Source organism: Corvus hawaiiensis, chromosome 4, assembly GCF_020740725.1.
Source record: "Corvus hawaiiensis isolate bCorHaw1 chromosome 4, bCorHaw1.pri.cur, whole genome shotgun sequence".
Taxonomy (NCBI): Eukaryota; Metazoa; Chordata; class Aves; order Passeriformes; family Corvidae; genus Corvus; species Corvus hawaiiensis.
In genome coordinates this window covers 7,047,907-7,067,381 of record NC_063216.1, presented here as the reverse complement: position 1 = coordinate 7,067,381, position 19,475 = coordinate 7,047,907, and the positions used below count along the sequence as shown (strand labels likewise).

Below are 19,475 nucleotides of genomic sequence, written 5' to 3'. Positions count from 1 at the left end.
CGGAAAAATCCCTCCCCAAATCCCAACTTCCAATCAGGGAGGGTTTGGAGCTCATCCCGTGGGAATGGGACGTGGATTTGGGGATGGGAAATTGCTGCCTTTGGGATGTTTGATCCCTGATTTTTTTTTTATCTTGGGAATTTTTGATCGTAGGGATTCTCGATCCTGGATTTTTTCATCCCCGGGAATTGAATCCCTGATTTAGGGAAATTTTATCCCTGGTTTTTTTAATTTAGGGATATTTGATCCCTGGTTTTTTAAATTTAGGGTTACTTGATCCCTGGTTTTTTAAATTTAGGGATATTTGATCTCTGATTGGTTTTTTTATTATTTTAGTGACATTTGATGCCTGTTTTTTTAATTTTAGGGATATTTGATCCCTGTTTTTTGATTTTAGGGATATTTTCTTTAATTTTAGGGATATTTGATCCCTGGTTTTTTAATCCACATTCCTAATTTTTTTTTTTAATCACCAGGAATTTAATCCCTGATTTTTTTTTTTTATTTTAGGGATATTTAATCCTTGAGGTTTTTTCTCCTGGGGATATTTAATCCCTCATTTTTTTACCACTGGAATATTTAAGCCCTGATTGCTTTTGTTTTAGGAATATTTGATCCCTGATATCTTTATCCGTGGGATATTCGATATCCAGGGATTTTTCAATCCCTCCTGCCGAGAATCCGGCTCCGGATCTCCCCTCCAGACCAGCGGCGTTCCCGGGATTCCCAAGCCTGGTCAATCCATGGATTTTCTTGGCCGTTGGATCTTTTTCCAGCAATTTCCCCTCATTTTTTTGGCGGCAGAAACCCCGATCCCCAATCCCAGCAATCCCTGGGGAATTCCGGCCCCGTCCCTGGGGAATTCCAGCCCCATCCCCGATCGGGTTCATCCGGTGCCGTTCCCGAATTAATTTTTTTCTCTTCCCTTTTTTTTTGGCAGAAATGGCGCCAAAATTGAAGAAAAAAGGGCACTCGGGGCGGGAGCAGAAAAAGGTAGGAATGGGGTGGGGAGTGGGGTGGGATCCGTGGGTTGGGACTGGATCCATAAATTGGGATTGGATCCATAAATTGGGATGGGATCTGTGGGTTGGGATTGGATCCATAAATTGGGATGGGATCCATGGATTGGATTGGGATGGGATCCATGGATTGGGATTGGATCCATAAATTGGGATGGGATCCATGGATTGGATTGGGATGGGATCCACGGATTGGGATGGGATCCACGGATTGGGATGGGATCCATGGATTGGATTGGGATGGGATCCATGGATTGGGATTGGATCCATGGATTGGGATGGGATCCATGGATTGGATTGGGATGGGATCCACGGATTGGGATGGGATCCATGGATTGGGATGGGATCCGTGGGTTGGAATGAGATCCATGGGTTGGATTGGGATGGGATCCGTGGATTGGGATGGGATCCATGGATTGGGATGGGATCCATGGGTCGGAATGAGATCCATGGGTTGGATTGGGATGGGATCCGTGGGTCAGAATGGGATCCGTGGGTTGGATCGGGATGGGATCTGTGGGTTGGGATGGGATCTGTGGGTTGGGATGGGATCTATGGATTGGGATGGGATCCATGGGTCAGAATGGGATCCATGGGTTGGATCGGGATGGGATCTGTGGGTTGGGATGGGATCTGTGGGTTGGGATGGGATCTGTGGGTTGGGATGGGATCTATGGATTGGGATGGGATCCATGGGTCAGAATGGGATCCGTGGGTTGGATCGGGATGGGATCTGTGGGTTGGGATGGGATCTGTGGGTTGGGATGGGATCCATGGGTTGGATCGGGATGGGATCCATGGATTGGGTTGACATTGGATCCATGGATCAGGATGGGATCCATGGATTTGGGTTGGTTATTTTGATGACCTGGAAGGACATTTTGGTGACCAAAACCCTATTTTGATGACCCAAAAGGACACTTAGACAACCAAACCCCCATTTTGATGACCCAAAAGGACACTTAGACAACCAAACCCCCTTCTGATGCCCCAAGAGCTCATTCCGACACCCAAACCCCCCCGTCCCACCTCTAACTCCTCCCTCTTCCCCCAGCACCACCACCACCACCACCAACCGGCGCCGGCACCGCCGCAACCTCCTCCGGCGCCGCCTCAGCCCGTCCCGCAAGCGCTGCAGCCGCCGCAGCCGCCGCCCGTCCCGCAGCCCGCGGCGCCCCTGAAGGCGTCGCCGCCGCCGCCGCCCTTCGTCCCCGCCCAGGTGCCCGTCCTGGAGCACCCCTTGCCGGGGACCATGTTCGACACCATGGCCCATTTCGGCCAACCCATCCTGCACCTGCCCCAGCCCGAGCTGCCCCCGCCCCACCTGCCCCCGGCGCCCGAGCACAGCACCCCCCCCCACCTCAACCAGCACGTGGTGTCTCCTCCAGGTGAGCGCCGGCGCGGGCTGGGGTCAGCTCCTGGGGGAGGGAGGAGAAGGGAGGTTCTTGGCCCTCGATGACGGTGACGGTGCCACCACGGCCTCGCTGGGATGTCCTGATGTGTGGTTCTGCCTGACGAGGAAGAGGATGGTGGTGGGGTGGGGTTGGTTCGCTCTCCATGTCCCACCATGGTCTTGTTGGGATGTCCCAACGTGGCAGAGGGAGAGGACGGCAGTGGGGGGAGGAGAAGGGAGGTCTTTGGCCCTCGATGACGGTGACGGTGCCACCACGGCCTCGCCGGGACGTCCCAATGCGTGGTTCTCCCTGATGAGGAAGAGGATGGTGGTGGGGTGGGGTTGGTTCGCTCTCCGTGTCCCACCGTGGCAGAGGGAGAGGACGGCAGTGGGGGGAGGAGAAGGGAGGTCCTTGGCTCTTGGTGGTGTCATCCCGACGTCCCAGAGGATGAGGAGGGCGTTGGGTGGGATTGGTTCCTCCTGGGAGGTTCTTCACTCTTGATGTTCATCGTGGTCTTGTTGAGATGTCCCAACATCCCCGAGGGAGAGGATGGGGCCGGGTGGGACTGAGGGTGACGGACAAAGCCCCGGAAGTTCTCCCGACCTCGCTGCCGTGGCCTTCCTGAGCCATCCCAACGTCCAGAGGGAGAGGACGGGGTCGGGTGGGGTTGGCTCCTCCTGGATGGTGATGGGATGGGACAGTGGGTGATCGATGATCCCGTGGGAGTTCTCCTCACCTCACCGCCGTGTCCTTCCTGGGACATCCCAGAGGACGAGGACGGGGTTGGGTGGGGTTTGGGGGTGATGGGTGATCCCGTGGGAGCTCTCTGATGTCACGGCCGTGTCCTTGGACATCCCAGAGGACGAGGACAGGGTCGGGTGGGGTTTGGGGGGTGATGGGTGATCCCGTGGGAGCTCTCTGATGTCACTGCCGTGTCCTTGGACATCCCAGAGGACGAGGACAGGGTCGGGTGGGGTTTGGGGGTGATGGGTGATCCCGTGGGAGCTCTCTGATGTCACTGCCGTGTCCTTGGACATCCCAGAGGACGAGGACAGGGTCGGGTGGGGTTTGTGGGGTGATGGGTGATCCCGTGGGAGCTCTCTGATGTCACTGCTGTGTCCTTGGACATCCCAGAGAACGAGGACAGGGTCGGGTGGGGTTTGGGGTGATGGGTGATCCCACGGAAGCTCTCCTGACCTCATCCCTATGTCCTTCTTGGGATATCCCAGAGGACGAGGACAGGGTCGGGTGGGGTTTGGGGGTGATGGGTGATCCCGTGGGAGCTCTCTGATGTCACTGCCATGTCCTTGGACATCCCAGAGAACGAGGACAGGGTCGGGTGGGGTTTGGGGGGTGATGGAGCACCCCATGGGAGCTCTCCCATCTCACGGCCGTGTCCTTGGACATCCCAGAGAGCAAGGACAGGGTCGGGTGGGGTTTGGGGGGTGATGGAGCACCCCATGGGAGCTCTCCCATCTCACGGCCGTGTCCTTGGACATCCCAGAGAGCAAGGACAGGGTTGGGTGGGGTTTGGGGGTGATGGGTGATCCCATGGAAGCTCTCCTGACCTCATCCCTATGTCCTTCTTGGGATATCCCAGAGGACAAGGACAGGGTCGGGTGGGGTTGGGGGTGATGGGTGATCCCGTGGGAGCTCTCCCATCTCACGGCCGTGTCCTTCCTCCGCAGCTTTGCACAACGCTCTGCCTCAGCAGCCCTCGAGGCCCAGCAACCGGGCGGCGGCGCTGCCCCCGAAGCCGCCGCGGCCGCCGGCCGTGTCGCCGGCGCTGCCCCCGCCACCGCAGCCGCCGCCGCAGCCGCTGCTCCCGCAGCCGCCGCTGCCGCAGCCGCCGCAGGTGCTGCTGGAGGACGAGGAGCCGCCCGCGCCGCCGGTGCCGCCTCCGCCGGTGCCGCCTCCGCCGGTGCCGCCGCCGCCGCCGCACCACAACCTCCCGCTGAGCACCAGCCAGATGCAGCTGTACCTGCAGCAGCTGCAGAAGGTGCAGCCGCAGACTCCGCTTCTCCCTTCAGTGAAGGTCCAGTCGCAGCCGCCGCCGCCGCAGCCGCCGCCGCCTCCCCCGGCGCTGCCGCCGCCGCCGGCGCATCCCGCGGTGCAGCCGCTGCAGCCGCCGCCGCCGCCGCCGCCGCGCCCGCTGCACCTGCAGCCCCTGCCCTTCCCGTCGCACCTGGCGCAGCCGCCGGCGCCGCCGCAGCAGCAGCAGCCGCAGCAGCAGCCGCAGCCCCCGGTGCAGCCCCCGGTGCAGCCGCCGCAGCCGGCGCCGGCCAAGCCGCAGCAGGTCATCCAGCACCACCCGTCACCGCGGCACCACAAGCCCGACCCGTACGGCACCGGTGAGCGGCGGCTGCCGGAGCGAGGACGGACGGACGGAGGGATGAGGGGTGGAGGGATGGGTCTGTGGATGGATAAAGGATGGATGGATGGACGGACGGAGGGATGGATGGATGGATCCATGGATCCATGGATGGACGGAGAGATGGACGGATGGAGGGATGAGGGGTGGAGGGATGGGTCTGTGGATGGATAAAGGATGGATGGATGGACGGACGGAGGGATGGATGGATGGATCCATGGATCCATGGATGGACGGAGAGATGGACGGATGGAGGGATGAACGGAGGGATGGGTCTGTGGATGGATAAAGGATGGATGGATCCATGGATCCATGGATGGACGGAGAGATGGACGGATGGAGGGATGAACGGAGGGATGGGTGACGGAGGGATGGATGGACGGAGGGATGGATGGACTGACGGAGGGAGGGATGGATGGGTCCATGGACGGATGGAGGGATGGATGGATGGGTCCATGGATGGATGGATGGATGGAGGGATGGATGGATGGATGGAAGGATGGAGGGATAAAGGATGGATGGATGATGGGGAGGGATGGAGGGACGGACAGATGGAGGGACAGATGGATGGATGATGGATGGATGATGGATGGACGGATGGAGGGACGGATGGAGGGACGGATGGGTCCATGGACGGATGGAGGGATGGACGGATGGACAGATGGACGGATGGATGGACAGATGGAGGGATGGACAGATGGAGGGATGGATGGATGGATGATGGATGGATGGAGGGATGGATGGATGATGGATGATGGCTGGAGGGACGGATGGACGGATGGAGGGACGGATGGACGGATGGATGGATGGATGGATGGACAGATGGAGGGATGGATGGATGATGGATGGAGGGACGGATGGATGGATGATGGATGGAGGGACTGATGGATGGATGGAGGGAGGGAGGGATGGACGGATGGACAGATGGAACAGATGGAGGGATGGATGGATGGATCCATGGATGGAGGGGTGGACAGATGGGTGGATGGAGGGATGGACGGACAGAAGGACGGATGGATGGATGGATGGACAGATGGACGGATGGATGGATGGACAGACAGATGGATGGACAGATGGATGGAGGAGGAGGAAGGGGTGCTGGGGAAGGCCGTGGCGGAGTCGCCGCGGCGCTTTGAGGGTGCTGGAGGATCTCGCGGTGTCGAGGGTTCTGCGCTGCTGAGGATCCCAAAGGGCTCCGGGTGTCGAGGGTTTCGGGGAGCTCCGGTTTTTCAGCATCTTCAGCTTTCGAGGGTCTGAAACTTCTCCGGGGGTTTTTTTTTTGAGGTTCTTGAAGGTCTCAAGGATGTCGAGTTTTTGGGGGTCTTGAGGATTTCAAGGATGTCTCCAGTGGTTTAGGATCTCCAGGATTTCCAGTTTTTGAGGGTCTTGGGTTCTTGAGGATCTCGAGGTTTTTGAGGGTCTTGAGTAATTGAGGATCTTCAGTTTGTGAGGTTCTCGAGGATCTCAAGGATCTCCAGGTTTTGGGGGTCACGAGTTCTTCAGGATCTCAAGGAATTCCAGGTTTTGAGGATCTCAGGGATCTTCAGTTTTTGAGCATCTCGAGGATCTCCGGTTCTTGAGGTTCTTGAGTTCTTGAGGATCTCCAGATTTTGGGGGTCTTGAGTCACTGAGGATCTCAAGGATCCCGGGGTTCTCTAAGGCCATTTTGGGGTCCATCAGGGCCATCCTGGGGTTCTTTGAGGACATTTTGGGGTCCCTCAGGGCCATCCCAGGTTTGAGAACATCCCAATGTCCCTCAGGACCATCTTGGGGTCCTTTGAGGCCATTTTGGGGTCCCTCAGGACCATCTTGGGGTCCTTTGAGGACATTTTGGGGTCCCTCAGGGCCATCCCGAGGTTCTTTGAGGGCATTTTGGGATCCCTCAGGACCATCCCGAGGTTCTTTGAGGACATTTTGGGATCCCTTAGGGCCATCTCGGGATCCTTTGAGGACATCTTGGGGTCCCTCAGGACCATCTCGGGATCCTTTGAGGCCATTTTGGGGTCCCTCAGGACCATCCCGAGGTTCTTTGAGGGCATTTTGGGATCCCTCAGGACCATCCCGAGGTTCTTTGAGGACATTTTGGGATCCCTTAGGGCCATCTCGGGATCCTTTGAGGACATTTTGGGGTCCCTCAGGGCCATCCCGAGGTTCTTTGAGGACATTATGGGATCCCTCAGGACCATCCCGAGGTTCTTTGAGGACATTATGGGATCCCTTAGGGTCATCTCAGGATCCTTTGAGGACATTTTGGGATCCCTCAGGACCATCTCGGGGTCCTTTGAGGACATTTTGGGGTCCCTCAGGACCATCCCGAGGTTCTTTGAGGACATTTTGGGATCCCTCAGGACCATCTCGGGGTCCTTTGAGGACATTTTGGGATCCCTCAGGGCCATCTCGGGATCCTTGGAGGTTATCCCGGGATTTTTCCGGAGCTGTGCCAGGCTCCCTCGGGGCGGGCGGCGGGGCCGCGGTGCCGACGCGGTGCCGGCGCGGTGACGACGCTGACTGACCGGTGCCCCCCCCCATTGCAGGTCACCTGCGGGAAGCCCCTTCCCCTCTCATGATGCCTTCCCCACAGATGCCGCCGTTCCAGGGCCTCGTGCCTCAGTCGCCCCCTCAGCAAAACATCCAGCCAAAAAAACAGGTGCCACAGCGGGAACGGGGGAGTGGGGGATCGGGGCTGGGGGGGGGAGCCGAGGCGCCGGAGCGGTTCGGAGAGAGGCGGGGATCGGGATCGACATCCGGCCCAAGAAACAGGTGAAACAGCGGGGATTTGGGGTTTTGGGATCGGGATCGGGGTTGGGATTGGGATTGGGGTCAGGATTGGGGTTAGGATTGGGATCGGCGCTCACAGAGGCGCTGGAATGGTTCGGAGAGAGGTCGGGATCGGGATCGACATCCGGCCCAAGAAACAGGTGGAACAGCGGGGATTTGGGGTTTTGGGATCGGCATCAGGATCCTGAGCTGGGATGTGTCCCAGGAGATGAGAGCCAGGATTGGATTGGGATTGGGATCAGAGTCAGAATCGGGTTCAGGGTCAGGATCAGGGCCAGGATTGGGATCGGCGCTCACAGAGGCGCTGGAATGGTTCGGAGAGAGGTCGGGATTGGGATCAACATCCGGCCAAAGAAACAGCGGGGATTTGGGGTTTTGGGGTTAGGAGCGGGATCGGGGTCAGGATTGGGGTCAGGGTCAGGATCGGGAGCAGGGTCAGGATTGGGGTTAGGATTGGGATCAGCGCTCACAGAGGCGCCGGAGCGGTTCAGAGAGAGGTCGGGATCGGGATCGACATCCGGCCCAAGAAACGGGAAACAGCGGGGATTTGGGGTTGGGAGCGGGGTCAGGATTGGGGCCAGGGTCAGGATCAGGAGCAGGGCCAGGATTGGGGTCGGGGTCAGGAGCAGGAGCAGGAGCAGGATTGGGGTTAGGATTGGGATCAGCGCTCACAGAGGCGCCGGAGCGGTTCAGAGAGAGGTCGGGATCGGGATCGACATCCGGCCCAAGAAACGGGAAACAGCGGGGATTTGGGGTTGGGAGCGGGGTCAGGATTGGGGCCAGGGTCAGGATCAGGAGCAGGGTCAGGATTGGGATTGGGGTCAGGGTCAGGATCAGGGTTGGGGTTAGGATTGGAATCAGGGTTGGGATTGGGGTCGGGGTCAGGGTCAGGATCGGGAGCAGGGTCAGGATCAGGAGCAGGGTCAGGATGGGGATCAGGGTTGGGATTGGGGTCAGGGTCAGGATCAGGGTTGGGGTTAGGATTGGGATCAGGGCCAGGATTGGGGTCGGGGTCAGGAGCAGGATTGGGGTCAGGATTGGGGTTAGGATTGGGATCAGCGCTCACAGAGGCGCTGGAATGGTTCGGAGAGAGGTCGGGATCGGGATCGACATCCGGCCCAAGAAACAGCGGGGATTTGGGGTTTTGGGGTTAGGAGCAGGGTTGGGATCGGGGTCAGGATCAGGGTCAGGATCAGGATCCTGAGCTGGGATGTGTCCCAGGAGATGAGAGCCAGGATTGGATTGGGATTGGGATCGGAGTCAGAATCGGGTTCAGGGTCAGGATCAGGGCCAGGATTGGGATCGGCGCTCACAGAGGCGCTGGAATGGTTCGGAGAGAGGTCGGGATTGGGATCAACATCCGGCCCAAGAAACAGCGGGGATTTGGGGTTTTGGGGTTAGGAGCGGGATCGGGGTCAGGATTGGGGTCAGGGTCAGGATCGGGAGCAGGGTCAGGATTGGGGTTAGGATTGGGATCAGCGCTCACAGAGGCGCTGGAATGGTTCGGAGAGAGGTCGGGATCGGGATCGACATCCGGCCCAAGAAACAGGAAACAGCGGGGATTTGGGGTTTTGGGATCGGGATCAGGATTGGGGCCAGGGTCAGGATCAGGAGCAGGGTCAGGATGGGGATCAGGGTTGGGATTGGGGTCAGGGTCAGGATCAGGGTTGGGGTTAGGATTGGGATCAGGGCCAGGATTGGGGTCGGGGTCAGGAGCAGGGTCAGGATTGGGGTTAGGATTGGGATCAGCGCTCACAGAGGCGCTGGAATGGTTCGGAGAGAGGTCGGGATCGGGATCGACATCCGGCCCAAGAAACAGCGGGGATTTGGGGTTTTGGGGTTGGGATTAGGGTCGGGATCGGCGTCAGGATCAGGGCTAGGATTGGGATCAGCGCTCATAGAGGCGCTGGAATGGTTCGGAGAGAGGTCAGGATTGGGATCAGGATCCACATCCGGCCAAAGAAACAGCAGGGATTTGGGATTTTGGGGTTGGGAGCAGGATTGGGGTTGGGATCGGGGTCAGGATTGGGGTTTTTGGGGTCAGGATTGGGGTTTTTGGGGTGGATCCTGACCCCGGCTTTCCCGTGGCAGGAGCTGCGAGCGGGATCGGGATTGGGATCGGGATGGCGGTTGGGATCAGGATTTTGGGGTCGGGATGGGGGTTTTTGGGGTCAGGATTGGGGTTTTTGGGTGGATAATGACCCCGGCTTTCCCGTGGCAGGAGCTGCGAGCGGGATGGGGGTTTTGGGGTCAGGATTGGGGTTTTTGGGGTCAGGATGGGGGTTTTGGGGTCAGGATTGAGGTTTTGGGGTCAGGATGGGGGTTTTGGGGTCCGGATTGGGGTTTTTGGGTCAGGATGGGGTTTTTGGGGTTAGGATTGGGGTTTTTGGGTGGATCCTGACCCCGGCTTTCCCGTGGCAGGAGCTGCGAGCGGGATGGGGGTTTTTGGGGTCAGGATGGGGTTTTGGGGTCAGGATTGGGGTTTTTGGGGTCAGGATGGGGGTTTTTGGGGTCAGGATGGGGGTTTTGGGGTCAGGATTGGGGTTTTTGGGTGGATAATGACCCCGGCTTTCCCATGGCAGGAGCTGCGAGCAGGATGGGGGTTTTTGGGGTCAGGATTGGGGTTTTTGGGTGGATAATGACCCCGGCTTTCCCGTGGCAGGAGCTGCGAGCGGGATGGGGGTTTTTGGGGTCAGGATGGGGTTTTGGGGTCAGGATTGGGGTTTTGGGGTCAGGATTGGGGTTTTTGGGGTCAGGATGGGGTTTTGGGGTCAGGATGGGGGTTTTTGGGGTCAGGATGGGGTTTTGGGGTCAGGATTGGGGTTTTTGGGGTCAGGATGGGGGTTTTGGGGTCAGGATGGGGGTTTTTGGGGTCAGGATGGGGTTTTGGGGTCAGGATTGGGGTTTTTGGGGTCAGGATGGGGGTTTTTGGGGTCAGGATTGGGGTTTTGGGGTCAGGATTGGGGTTTTTGGGGTCAGGATGGGGTTTTTGGGGTCAGGATTGGGGTTTTGGGGTCAGGATTGGGGTTTTTGGGGTCAGGATGGGGGTTTTTGGGGTCAGGATGGGGTTTTTGGGGTCAGGATGGGGGTTTTGGGGTCAGGATGGGGGTTTTTGGGGTCAGGATGGGGTTTTTGGGGTCAGGATGGGGTTTTTGGGGTCAGGATTGGGGGTTTTGGGGTCAGGATGGGGGTTTTGGGGTCAGGATGGGGGTTTTTGGGGTCAGGATGGGGTTTTGGGGTCAGGATTGGGGTTTTTGGGGTCAGGATTGGGGTTTTTGGGGTCAGGATGGGGGTTTTTGGGGTCAGGATTGGGGTTTTTGGGGTCAGGATGGGGTTTTGGGGTCAGGATTGGGGTTTTTGGGGTCAGGATGGGGTTTTTGGGTCAGGATTGGGGTTTTTGGGGTCAGGATGGGGTTTTGGGGTCCGGATTGGGGTTTTGGGGTCAGGATTGGGGTTTTTGGGGTCAGGATGGGGTTTTTGGGTCAGGATTGGGGTTTTTGGGGTCAGGATGGGGTTTTTGGGGTCAGGATTGGGGTGTTTGGGTGGATCCTGACCCCGGCTTTCCCGTGGCAGGAGCTGCGAGCGGGATGGGGGTTTTTGGGGTCAGGATTGGGGTTTTGGGGTCAGGATTGGGGTTTTTGGGGTCAGGATGGAGTTTTTGGGGTCAGGATGGGGGTTTTTGGGTGGATCCTGACCCCGGCTTTCCCGTGGCAGGAGCTGCGAGCGGGATGGGGGTTTTTGGGGTCAGGATTGGGGGTTTTGGGGTCAGGATTGGGGTTTTTGGGTGGATCCTGACCCCGGCTTTCCCGTGGCAGGAGCTGCGAGCGGGATGGGGGTTTTTGGGGTCAGGATTGGGGTTTTTGGGGTCAGGATTGGGGTTTTTGGGTGGATCCTGACCCCGGCTTTCCCGTGGCAGGAGCTGCGAGCGGCCTCGGTGGTGCAGTCGCAGCCGCTGGGGGGGGGGAAGGAGGAGAAGCTGCACTCGCCCGTGATCCGCAACGAGACCTTCAGCCCCCCCCTGCGCCAGGACCCCCCCAAGGGCCACCCCGAGGGCATCAAAGCGGCCCCACACCTCCCCCAGAGTGAGTGCGGCCCCCCCTGGGGAGGGGAGACCCCAAAAGAGCCCAAAAAACCCCAAAAAATTCCATGGGGAGGGAAAAAAAAAAAACCTGAAAAAAAACCCCCCCGAAAAATTCCCCAGAAACTCCAAAGGGAGGGAAAAAAACCCAAAAAATCCCCCAGAAACTCCAAAGGGAGGGAAAAAAAACCCAAAAAATCCCCCAGAAACTCCAAAGGGAGGGAAAAAAAACCCAAAAAATCCCCCAGAAACTCCAAAGGGAGGGGAAAAACCCCCAAAAATCCCCCAGAAACTCCAAAGGGAGGGGAAAAAACCCCAAAAAATCCCCCAGAAACTCCAAAGGGAGGGGAAAAAACCCCAAAAAATCCCCCAGAAACTCCAAAGGGAGCAAAAAAAACCCCAAAAAATTCCCCAGAAACCCCAAAGGGAGGGAAAAAACCCCAAAAAATCCCCCAGAAACTCCAAAGGGAGGGAAAAAAACCCCAAAAAATCCCCCAGAAACTCCAAAGGGAGGGAAAAAAAACCCGAAAAATCCCCCAGAAACTCCAAAGGGAGGGGAAAACCCCAAAAAATCCCCCAGAAACTCCAAAGGGAGGGAAAAAAAACCCAAAAAATCCCCCAGAAACTCCAAAGGGAGGGAAAAACCCCAAAAAATCCCCCAGAAACTCTAAAGGGAGGGGAAAAAACCCAAAAAATCCCCCAGAAACTCCAAAGAGAGGGAAAAACCCCAAAAAATCCCCCAGAAACTCCAAAGGGAGGGAAAAACCCCAAAAAATCCCCCAGAAACTCTAAAGGGAGGGAAAAACCCCAAAAAATCCCCCAGAAACTTCAAAGGGAGGGAAAAACCCCAAAAAATCCCCCAGAAACTCCAAAGGGAGGGGAAAAAACCCCAAAAAATCCCCCAGAAACTCCAAAGGGAGGGGAAAACCCCAAAAAATCCCCCAGAAACTCCAAAGGGAGGGAAAAAAAACCCAAAAAATCCCCCAGAAACTCCAAAGGGAGGGAAAAACCCCAAAAAATCCCCCAGAAACTCCAAAGGGAGGGAAAAACCCCAAAAAATCCCCCAGAAACTCCAAAGGGAGGGGAAAAAAACCCAAAAAATCCCCCAGAAACTCCAAAGAGAGGGAAAAACCCCAAAAAATCCCCCAGAAACTCCAAAGGGAGGGGAAAAACCCCAAAAAATCCCCCAAAAACTTCATGGGGAGGGGGAGACCTCAAAAACCCCGGTGTGGGAATGAGACCCCAACACCCCCCCCCAGTTTTGGGGTCAGTAATCCCAAATTTAGGATCAAAACCCCAGTGATTCCCAATTTTTGGGTTCAAAACCCCGATAATTCCCAGTTTTGGGATCTAAAACCCCAATAATTCCTTATTTTTGGGTTCAAACCCCCACAATTCCCAACTTTTGGCTTCCAACCCCCACCATTCCCAATTTTGGGTTCCAAACCCCCACAATTCCCAATTTTTGGCTTCCAACCCCCACAATTCCCAATTTTTGGGTTCAAAACCTCACAGTTCCCAATTTTCAGTTCCAAACCCCCACAATTCCCTATCTTGGGATCTAAAACCCCAAAAATTCCTTATTTTTGGGTTCAAACCTCCACAATTCCCAATTTTGGGGTTCAAAACCCCCATAATTTCCAGTTTTGGGTTCAAACCCCTATAATTCCCAATTTTGGGATCTAAAACCCCAATAATTCCTGCTTTTTGGGATCCAAACCCCCCCCAATTCCCAATTTTTGGCTTCCAAATCCCCACAATTCCCAATTTTTGGGTTCAGACCCCCACAATTCCCAACTTTTGGGTTCAAACCCCCACAATTCCCAGTTTTTGGGTTCCAAACCCCAATAATTCCCAATTTTTGGGTTCTAACCCCCACAATTCCCAATTTTGGGTTCAAAACCCCCACAATTCCCAATTTTTGGCTTCCAACCCCCACAATTCCCGATTTTTGGGTTCAAACCCCCACAATTCCCAACTTTTGGGTTCAAAACCCCAATAATTCCCAATTTTTGGGTTCAAAACCCCCAGAATTCCCGGTTTTTGGGTTCCAAACCTCCACAATTCCCAATTTTTGGGTTCCAGCCCCCACAATTCCCAATTTTGGGTTCCAACCCCCACAATTCCCAATTTTTGGGTTCCAAACCCCAATAATTCCCAGTTTTGGGTTCAAACCCCAATAATTCCCAATTTTGGGATCTAAAACCCAAATAATTCCTGCTTTTTGGGATCCAAACACCCCCAATTCCCAATTTTGGGTTCAAACCCCCACAATTCCCAGTTTTGGGTTCAAAACCCCCATAATTTCCAGTTTTGGGTTCAAAACCCCCACAATTCCCAACTTTTGGGTTCAAAACCCCAATAATTCCTTGTTTTTGGGTTCAAAACCCCCAGAATTCCCGGTTTTTGGGTTCCAAACCCCCACAATTCCTGATTTTGGGGTTCAAACCCCCACAATTCCCAACTTTTGGGTTCAAACCCCCACAATTCCCAACTTTTGGGTTCAAAACCCCAATAATTGCCAATTTTTGGGTTCAAAACCCCCAGAATTCCCATTTTTTGGGTTCAAAACACCCATAATTCCCAGTTTTGGGTTCAAAACCCCCACAATTCCCAATTTTTGGGTTCAAAACCCCCAGAATTCCCGGGTTTTGGGTTCCAAACCTCCACAATTCCCAATTTTTGGGTTCCAGCCCCCACAATTCCCAATTTTGGGTTCCAACCCCCACAATTCCCAATTTTTGGGTTCCAAACCCCAATAATTCCCAATTTTTGGGATCTAAACCCCCACAATTTCCAATTTTTGGGTTCAAAACCCCCAGAATTCCCAACTTTTGGGTTCAAAACCCCAATAATTTCCAATTTTTGGGTTCCAGCCCCCACAATTCCCAATTTTGGGTTCCAACCCCCACAATTCCCAATTTTTGGGTTCCAAACCCCAATAATTCCCAATTTTTGGGATCTAAACCCCCACAATTTCCAATTTTTGGGTTCAAAACCCCCAGAATTCCCAACTTTTGGGTTCAAAACCCCAATAATTCCCAATTTTTGGGTTCCGAACCCCCACAATTCCCAATTTTGGGATCTAAACCCCCACAATTCCCAATTTTTGGGTTCAAAACCCCCACAATTCCCGGTTTTTGGGTTCCAAACCCCCACAATTCCTGATTTTGGGGTTCAAACCCCCACAATTCCCAACTTTTGGGTTCTGAACCCCAATAATTCTCAATTTTTGGGTTCAAAACCCCCATAATTCCCAGTTTTGGGTTCAAAACCCCCACAATTCCCAACTTTTGGGTTCAAAACCCCAATAATTCCCAATTTTTGGGTTCAAAACCCCCAGAATTCCCGGTTTTTGGGTTCCAAACCTCCACAATTCCCAATTTTTGGGTTCCAGCCCCCACAATTCCCAATTTTGGGTTCCAACCCCCACAATTCCCAATTTTTGGGTTCCAAACCCCAATAATTCCCAATTTTTGGGATCTAAACCCCCACAATTTCCAATTTTTGGGTTCAAAACCCCCAGAATTCCCAACTTTTGGGTTCCAAACCCCAATAATTCCCAATTTTTGGGTTCCGAACCCCCACAATTCCCAATTTTGGGATCTAAACCCCCACAATTCCCAATTTTTGGGTTCAAAACCCCCACAATTCCCGGTTTTTGGGTTCCAAACCCCCACAATTCCTGATTTTGGGGTTCAAACCCCCACAATTCCCAACTTTTGGGTTCAAAACCCCAATAATTCTCAATTTTTGGGTTCAAAACCCCCATAATTCCCAGTTTTGGGTTCAAAACCCCCACAATTCCCAACTTTTGGGTTCAAAACCCCAATAATTCCCAATTTTTGGGTTCAAAACCCCCAGAATTCCCGGTTTTTGGGTTCCAAACCTCCACAATTCCCAATTTTTGGGTTCCAGCCCCCACAATTCCCAATTTTGGGTTCCAACCCCCACAATTCCCAATTTTTGGGTTCCAAACCCCAATAATTCCCAGTTTTGGGATCTAAAACCCCACAATTCCCAATTTTTGGTTTCAAAACCCCCAGAATTCCCAACTTTTGGGTTCAAAACCCCAATAATTCCCAATTTTTGGGTTCCAACCCCCACAATTCCCAATTTTTGGGTTCAGACCCGCACAATTCCCAATTTTTGGGTTCCAAACCCCACAATTCCCAACTTTTGGGTTCAAAACCCCAATAATTCCCAATTTTTGGGTTCCAACCCCCACAATTCCCAATTTTTGGGTTCAGACCCGCACAATTCCCAATTTTTGGGTTCCAAACCCCCACAATTCCCAACTTTTGGGTTCCAACCCCCCCCAATTCCCGACTTTTGGGGTTGCAGGGCCGGAGCTGAAGCCCCTGGAGGGGGGAGGACCCCGGCCCGTGATCCGACCCCCGGAGCAGACCCCGCCCGCCCCGGACAAGGACCGGCAGAAACCGGAGCCCAAAACACCCGTGGCCCCCAAAAAGGTAAAAAAAACCCACCAAATTTGGGGGGAAAATCCCAAAATTCCTGAGGAATCCCCAAAAAAGGATCGCATTGGACCCCTGGGATTTGGGGTTTTGGGGGTCCCAGGAAAGGAGGGGGGGGGGATCCAGAGGGAGCTGGAGAAGCTCCAGGGTTGGATCCAGGAGAACTCCCTGAGGTCCCACCAGGCTGAGGGAGCTGGAGAAGCTCCAGGGTTGGATCCAGGAGAACTCCCTGAGGTCCCACCAGGCTGAGGGAGCTGGAGAAGCTCCAGGGTTGGATCCAGGAGTTCCCCTGAGGTCCCACCAGGCTGAGGGAGCTGGAGAAGCTCCAGGGTTGGATCCAGGAGAACCCCCTGAGGTCCCACCAGGCTGAGGGAGCTGGAGAAGCTCCAGGGTTGGATCCAGGAGTTCCCCTGAGGTCCCACCAGGCTGAGGGAGCTGGAGAAGCTCCAGGGTTGGATCCAGGAGAACTCCCTGAGGTCCCACCAGGCTGAGGGAGCTGGAGAAGCTCCAGGGTTGGATCCAGGAGTTCCCCTGAGGTCCCACCAGGCTGAGGGAGCTGGAGAAGCTCCAGGGTTGGATCCAGGAGAACTCCCTGAGGTCCCACCAGGCTGAGGGAGCTGGAGAAGCTCCAGGGTTGGATCCAGGAGTTCCCCTGAGGTCCCACCAGGCTGAGGGAGCTGGAGAAGCTCCAGGGTTGGATCCAGGAGTTCCCCTGAGGTCCCACCAGGCTGAGGGAGCTGGAGAAGCTCCAGGGTTGGATCCAGGAGTTCCCCTGAGGTCCCACCAGGCTGAGGGAGCTGGAGAAGCTCCAGGGTTGGATCCAGGAGAACTCCCTGAGGTCCCACCAGGCTGAGGGAGCTGGAGAAGCTCCAGGGTTGGATCCAGGAGTTCCCCTGAGGTCCCACCAGGCTGAGGGAGCTGGAGAAGCTCCAGGGTTGGATCCAGGAGAACCCCCTGAGGTCCCACCAGGCTGAGGGAGCTGGAGAAGCTCCAGGGTTGGATCCAGGAGTTCCCCTGAGGTCCCACCAGGCTGAGGGAGCTGGAGAAGCTCCAGGGTTGGATCCAGGAGAACCCCCTGAGGTCCCACCAGGCTGAGGGAGCTGGAGAAGCTCCAGGGTTGGATCTGGGGGATCCTGTGGTGGCCACCACGGCTCCGGGTGGATCTCAGTGGATCCCAGAGCTTCTGGTGACCCAGATCCCTTTCGCAGGACCTGAAGATCAAGAACATGGGCTCCTGGGCGTCCCTGGTGCAGAAGCACCCGGCGGCGCCGGCGGCGGCGGCCAAGTCGTCGAGCGACTCCTTCGAGCAGTTCAAGCGGGCGGCGCGCGAGAAGGAGGAGCGCGAGAAGGCCCTCAAGGCCCAGGCCGAGCAGGCGGAGCGCGAGAAGGAGCGGCTCCGGAGGGAGCAGGAGAGGATGAGGTGAGGGGACAACCGGGGTCACCAGGGCCACCAGCGGGAGCATCAGAAACAGCACCAGGAACCCCATAAACACCACCAGGAACCCCATAAACACCACCAGGAGCTCCATAAACACCACCAGGAGCTCCATAAACACCACCGGGAACCCCATAAACACCACCGGGAACCCCATAAACACCACCAGGAGCTCCATAAACACCACCAGGAGCTCCATAAACACCACCAAGAGCTCCATAAACACCACCGGGAACCCCATAAACACCACCGGGAACCCCATAAACACCACCAGGAACTCCATAAACACCACCAGGAACTCCATAAACACCACCAAGAGCTCCATAAACACCACCGGGAACCCCATAAACACCACCGGGAACCCCATAAACACCACCGGGAACTCCATAAACACCACCAGGAACCCCATAAACACCACCAGGAGCTCCATAAACACCACCAGGAGCTCCATAAACACCACCAGGAACTCCATAAACACCACCGGGAACCCCATAAACACCACCAGGAGCTCCATAAACACCACCAGGGACCCCACAAACACCACCGGGAACCCCACAAACACCACCGGGAACCCCATAAACACCACCGGGAACCCCACAAACACCACCGGGAACCCCATAAACACCACCAGGGACCCCATAAACACCACCGGGAGCTCCATAAACACCACCAGGGACCCCATAAACACCACCAGGGACCCCACAAACACCACCGGGAACTCCATAAACACCACCGGGAACCCCATAAACACCACCAGGAGCTCCATAAACACCACCAGGAGCTCCATAAACACCACGGGGAACCCCATAAACACCACCGGGAACCCCATAAACACCACCAGGAGCTCCATAAACACCACCAGGAGCTCCATAAACACCACCAGGAGCTCCATAAACACCACCAGGAACCCCATAAACACCACCGGGAACTCCATAAACACCACCGGGAACCCCATAAACACCACCAGGAGCTCCATAAACACCACCAGGAGCTCCATAAACACCACCGGGAACCCCATAAACACCACCAGGGACCCCATAAACACCACCGGGAACCCCATAAACACCACCAGGAACTCCATAAACACCACCAGGAGCTCCATAAACACCACCGGGAACCCCATAAACACCACCAGGAACCCCATAAACACCACCAGGAGCTCCATAAACACCACCAGGAACTCCATAAACACCACCAGGAGCTCCATAAACACCACCAGGGACTCCATAAACACCACCAGGGACCCCATAAACACCACCAGGAGCTCCATAAACACCACCAGGAGCTCCATAAACACCACCAGGGACCCCATAAACACCACCAGGAACTCCATAAACACCACCAGGAACTCCATAAACACCACCAGGGACCCCATAAACACCACCAGGAACTCCATAAACACCACCGGGAACCCCATAAACACCACCGGGAACCCCATAAACACCACCGGGAACTCCATAAACACCACCAGGAACCCCATAAACACCACCAGGAGCTCCATAAACACCACCAGGAGCTCCATAAACACCACCGGGAACCCCATAAACACCACCGGGAACCCCATAAACACCACCAGGGACCCCATAAACACCACCAGGAACTCCATAAACACCACCAGGAACTCCATAAACACCACCAGGGACTCCATAAACACCACCGGGAACCCCATAAACACCACCGGGAACCCCATAAACACCACCAGGAACCCCATAAACACCACCGGGAACCCCATAAACACCACCAGGAGCTCCATAAACACCACCAGGGACCCCATAAACACCACCAGGAACCCCATAAACACCACCAGGAGCTCCATAAACACCACCAGGGACCCCATAAACACCACCAGGAACCCCACAGACCCCGCCAGATCCACCAGGAGTGGCACCACCACCACCAGCGCCATTCCCGTGGCCATTCCCGGT

At 55.6% G+C, this 19,475-nt stretch overlaps 1 protein-coding gene across 1 annotated transcript in view; it reads left to right on the top strand.

Moving 5' to 3' along the window:
• Positions 1–19,475, top strand: part of BRD4 (bromodomain containing 4) — a 65,140-nt gene that overhangs the window by 40,844 nt on the left and 4,821 nt on the right. Inside the window, exons 15-21 of the mRNA XM_048300617.1 lie at positions 941–993; positions 2,074–2,407; positions 4,102–4,764; positions 7,319–7,431; positions 11,479–11,644; positions 15,985–16,112; positions 17,324–17,535. Of these exons, the coding sequence (XP_048156574.1) occupies positions 941–993; positions 2,074–2,407; positions 4,102–4,764; positions 7,319–7,431; positions 11,479–11,644; positions 15,985–16,112; positions 17,324–17,535 (1,669 nt within the window). The remainder of the gene's footprint in view (positions 1–940; positions 994–2,073; positions 2,408–4,101; positions 4,765–7,318; positions 7,432–11,478; positions 11,645–15,984; positions 16,113–17,323; positions 17,536–19,475) is intronic.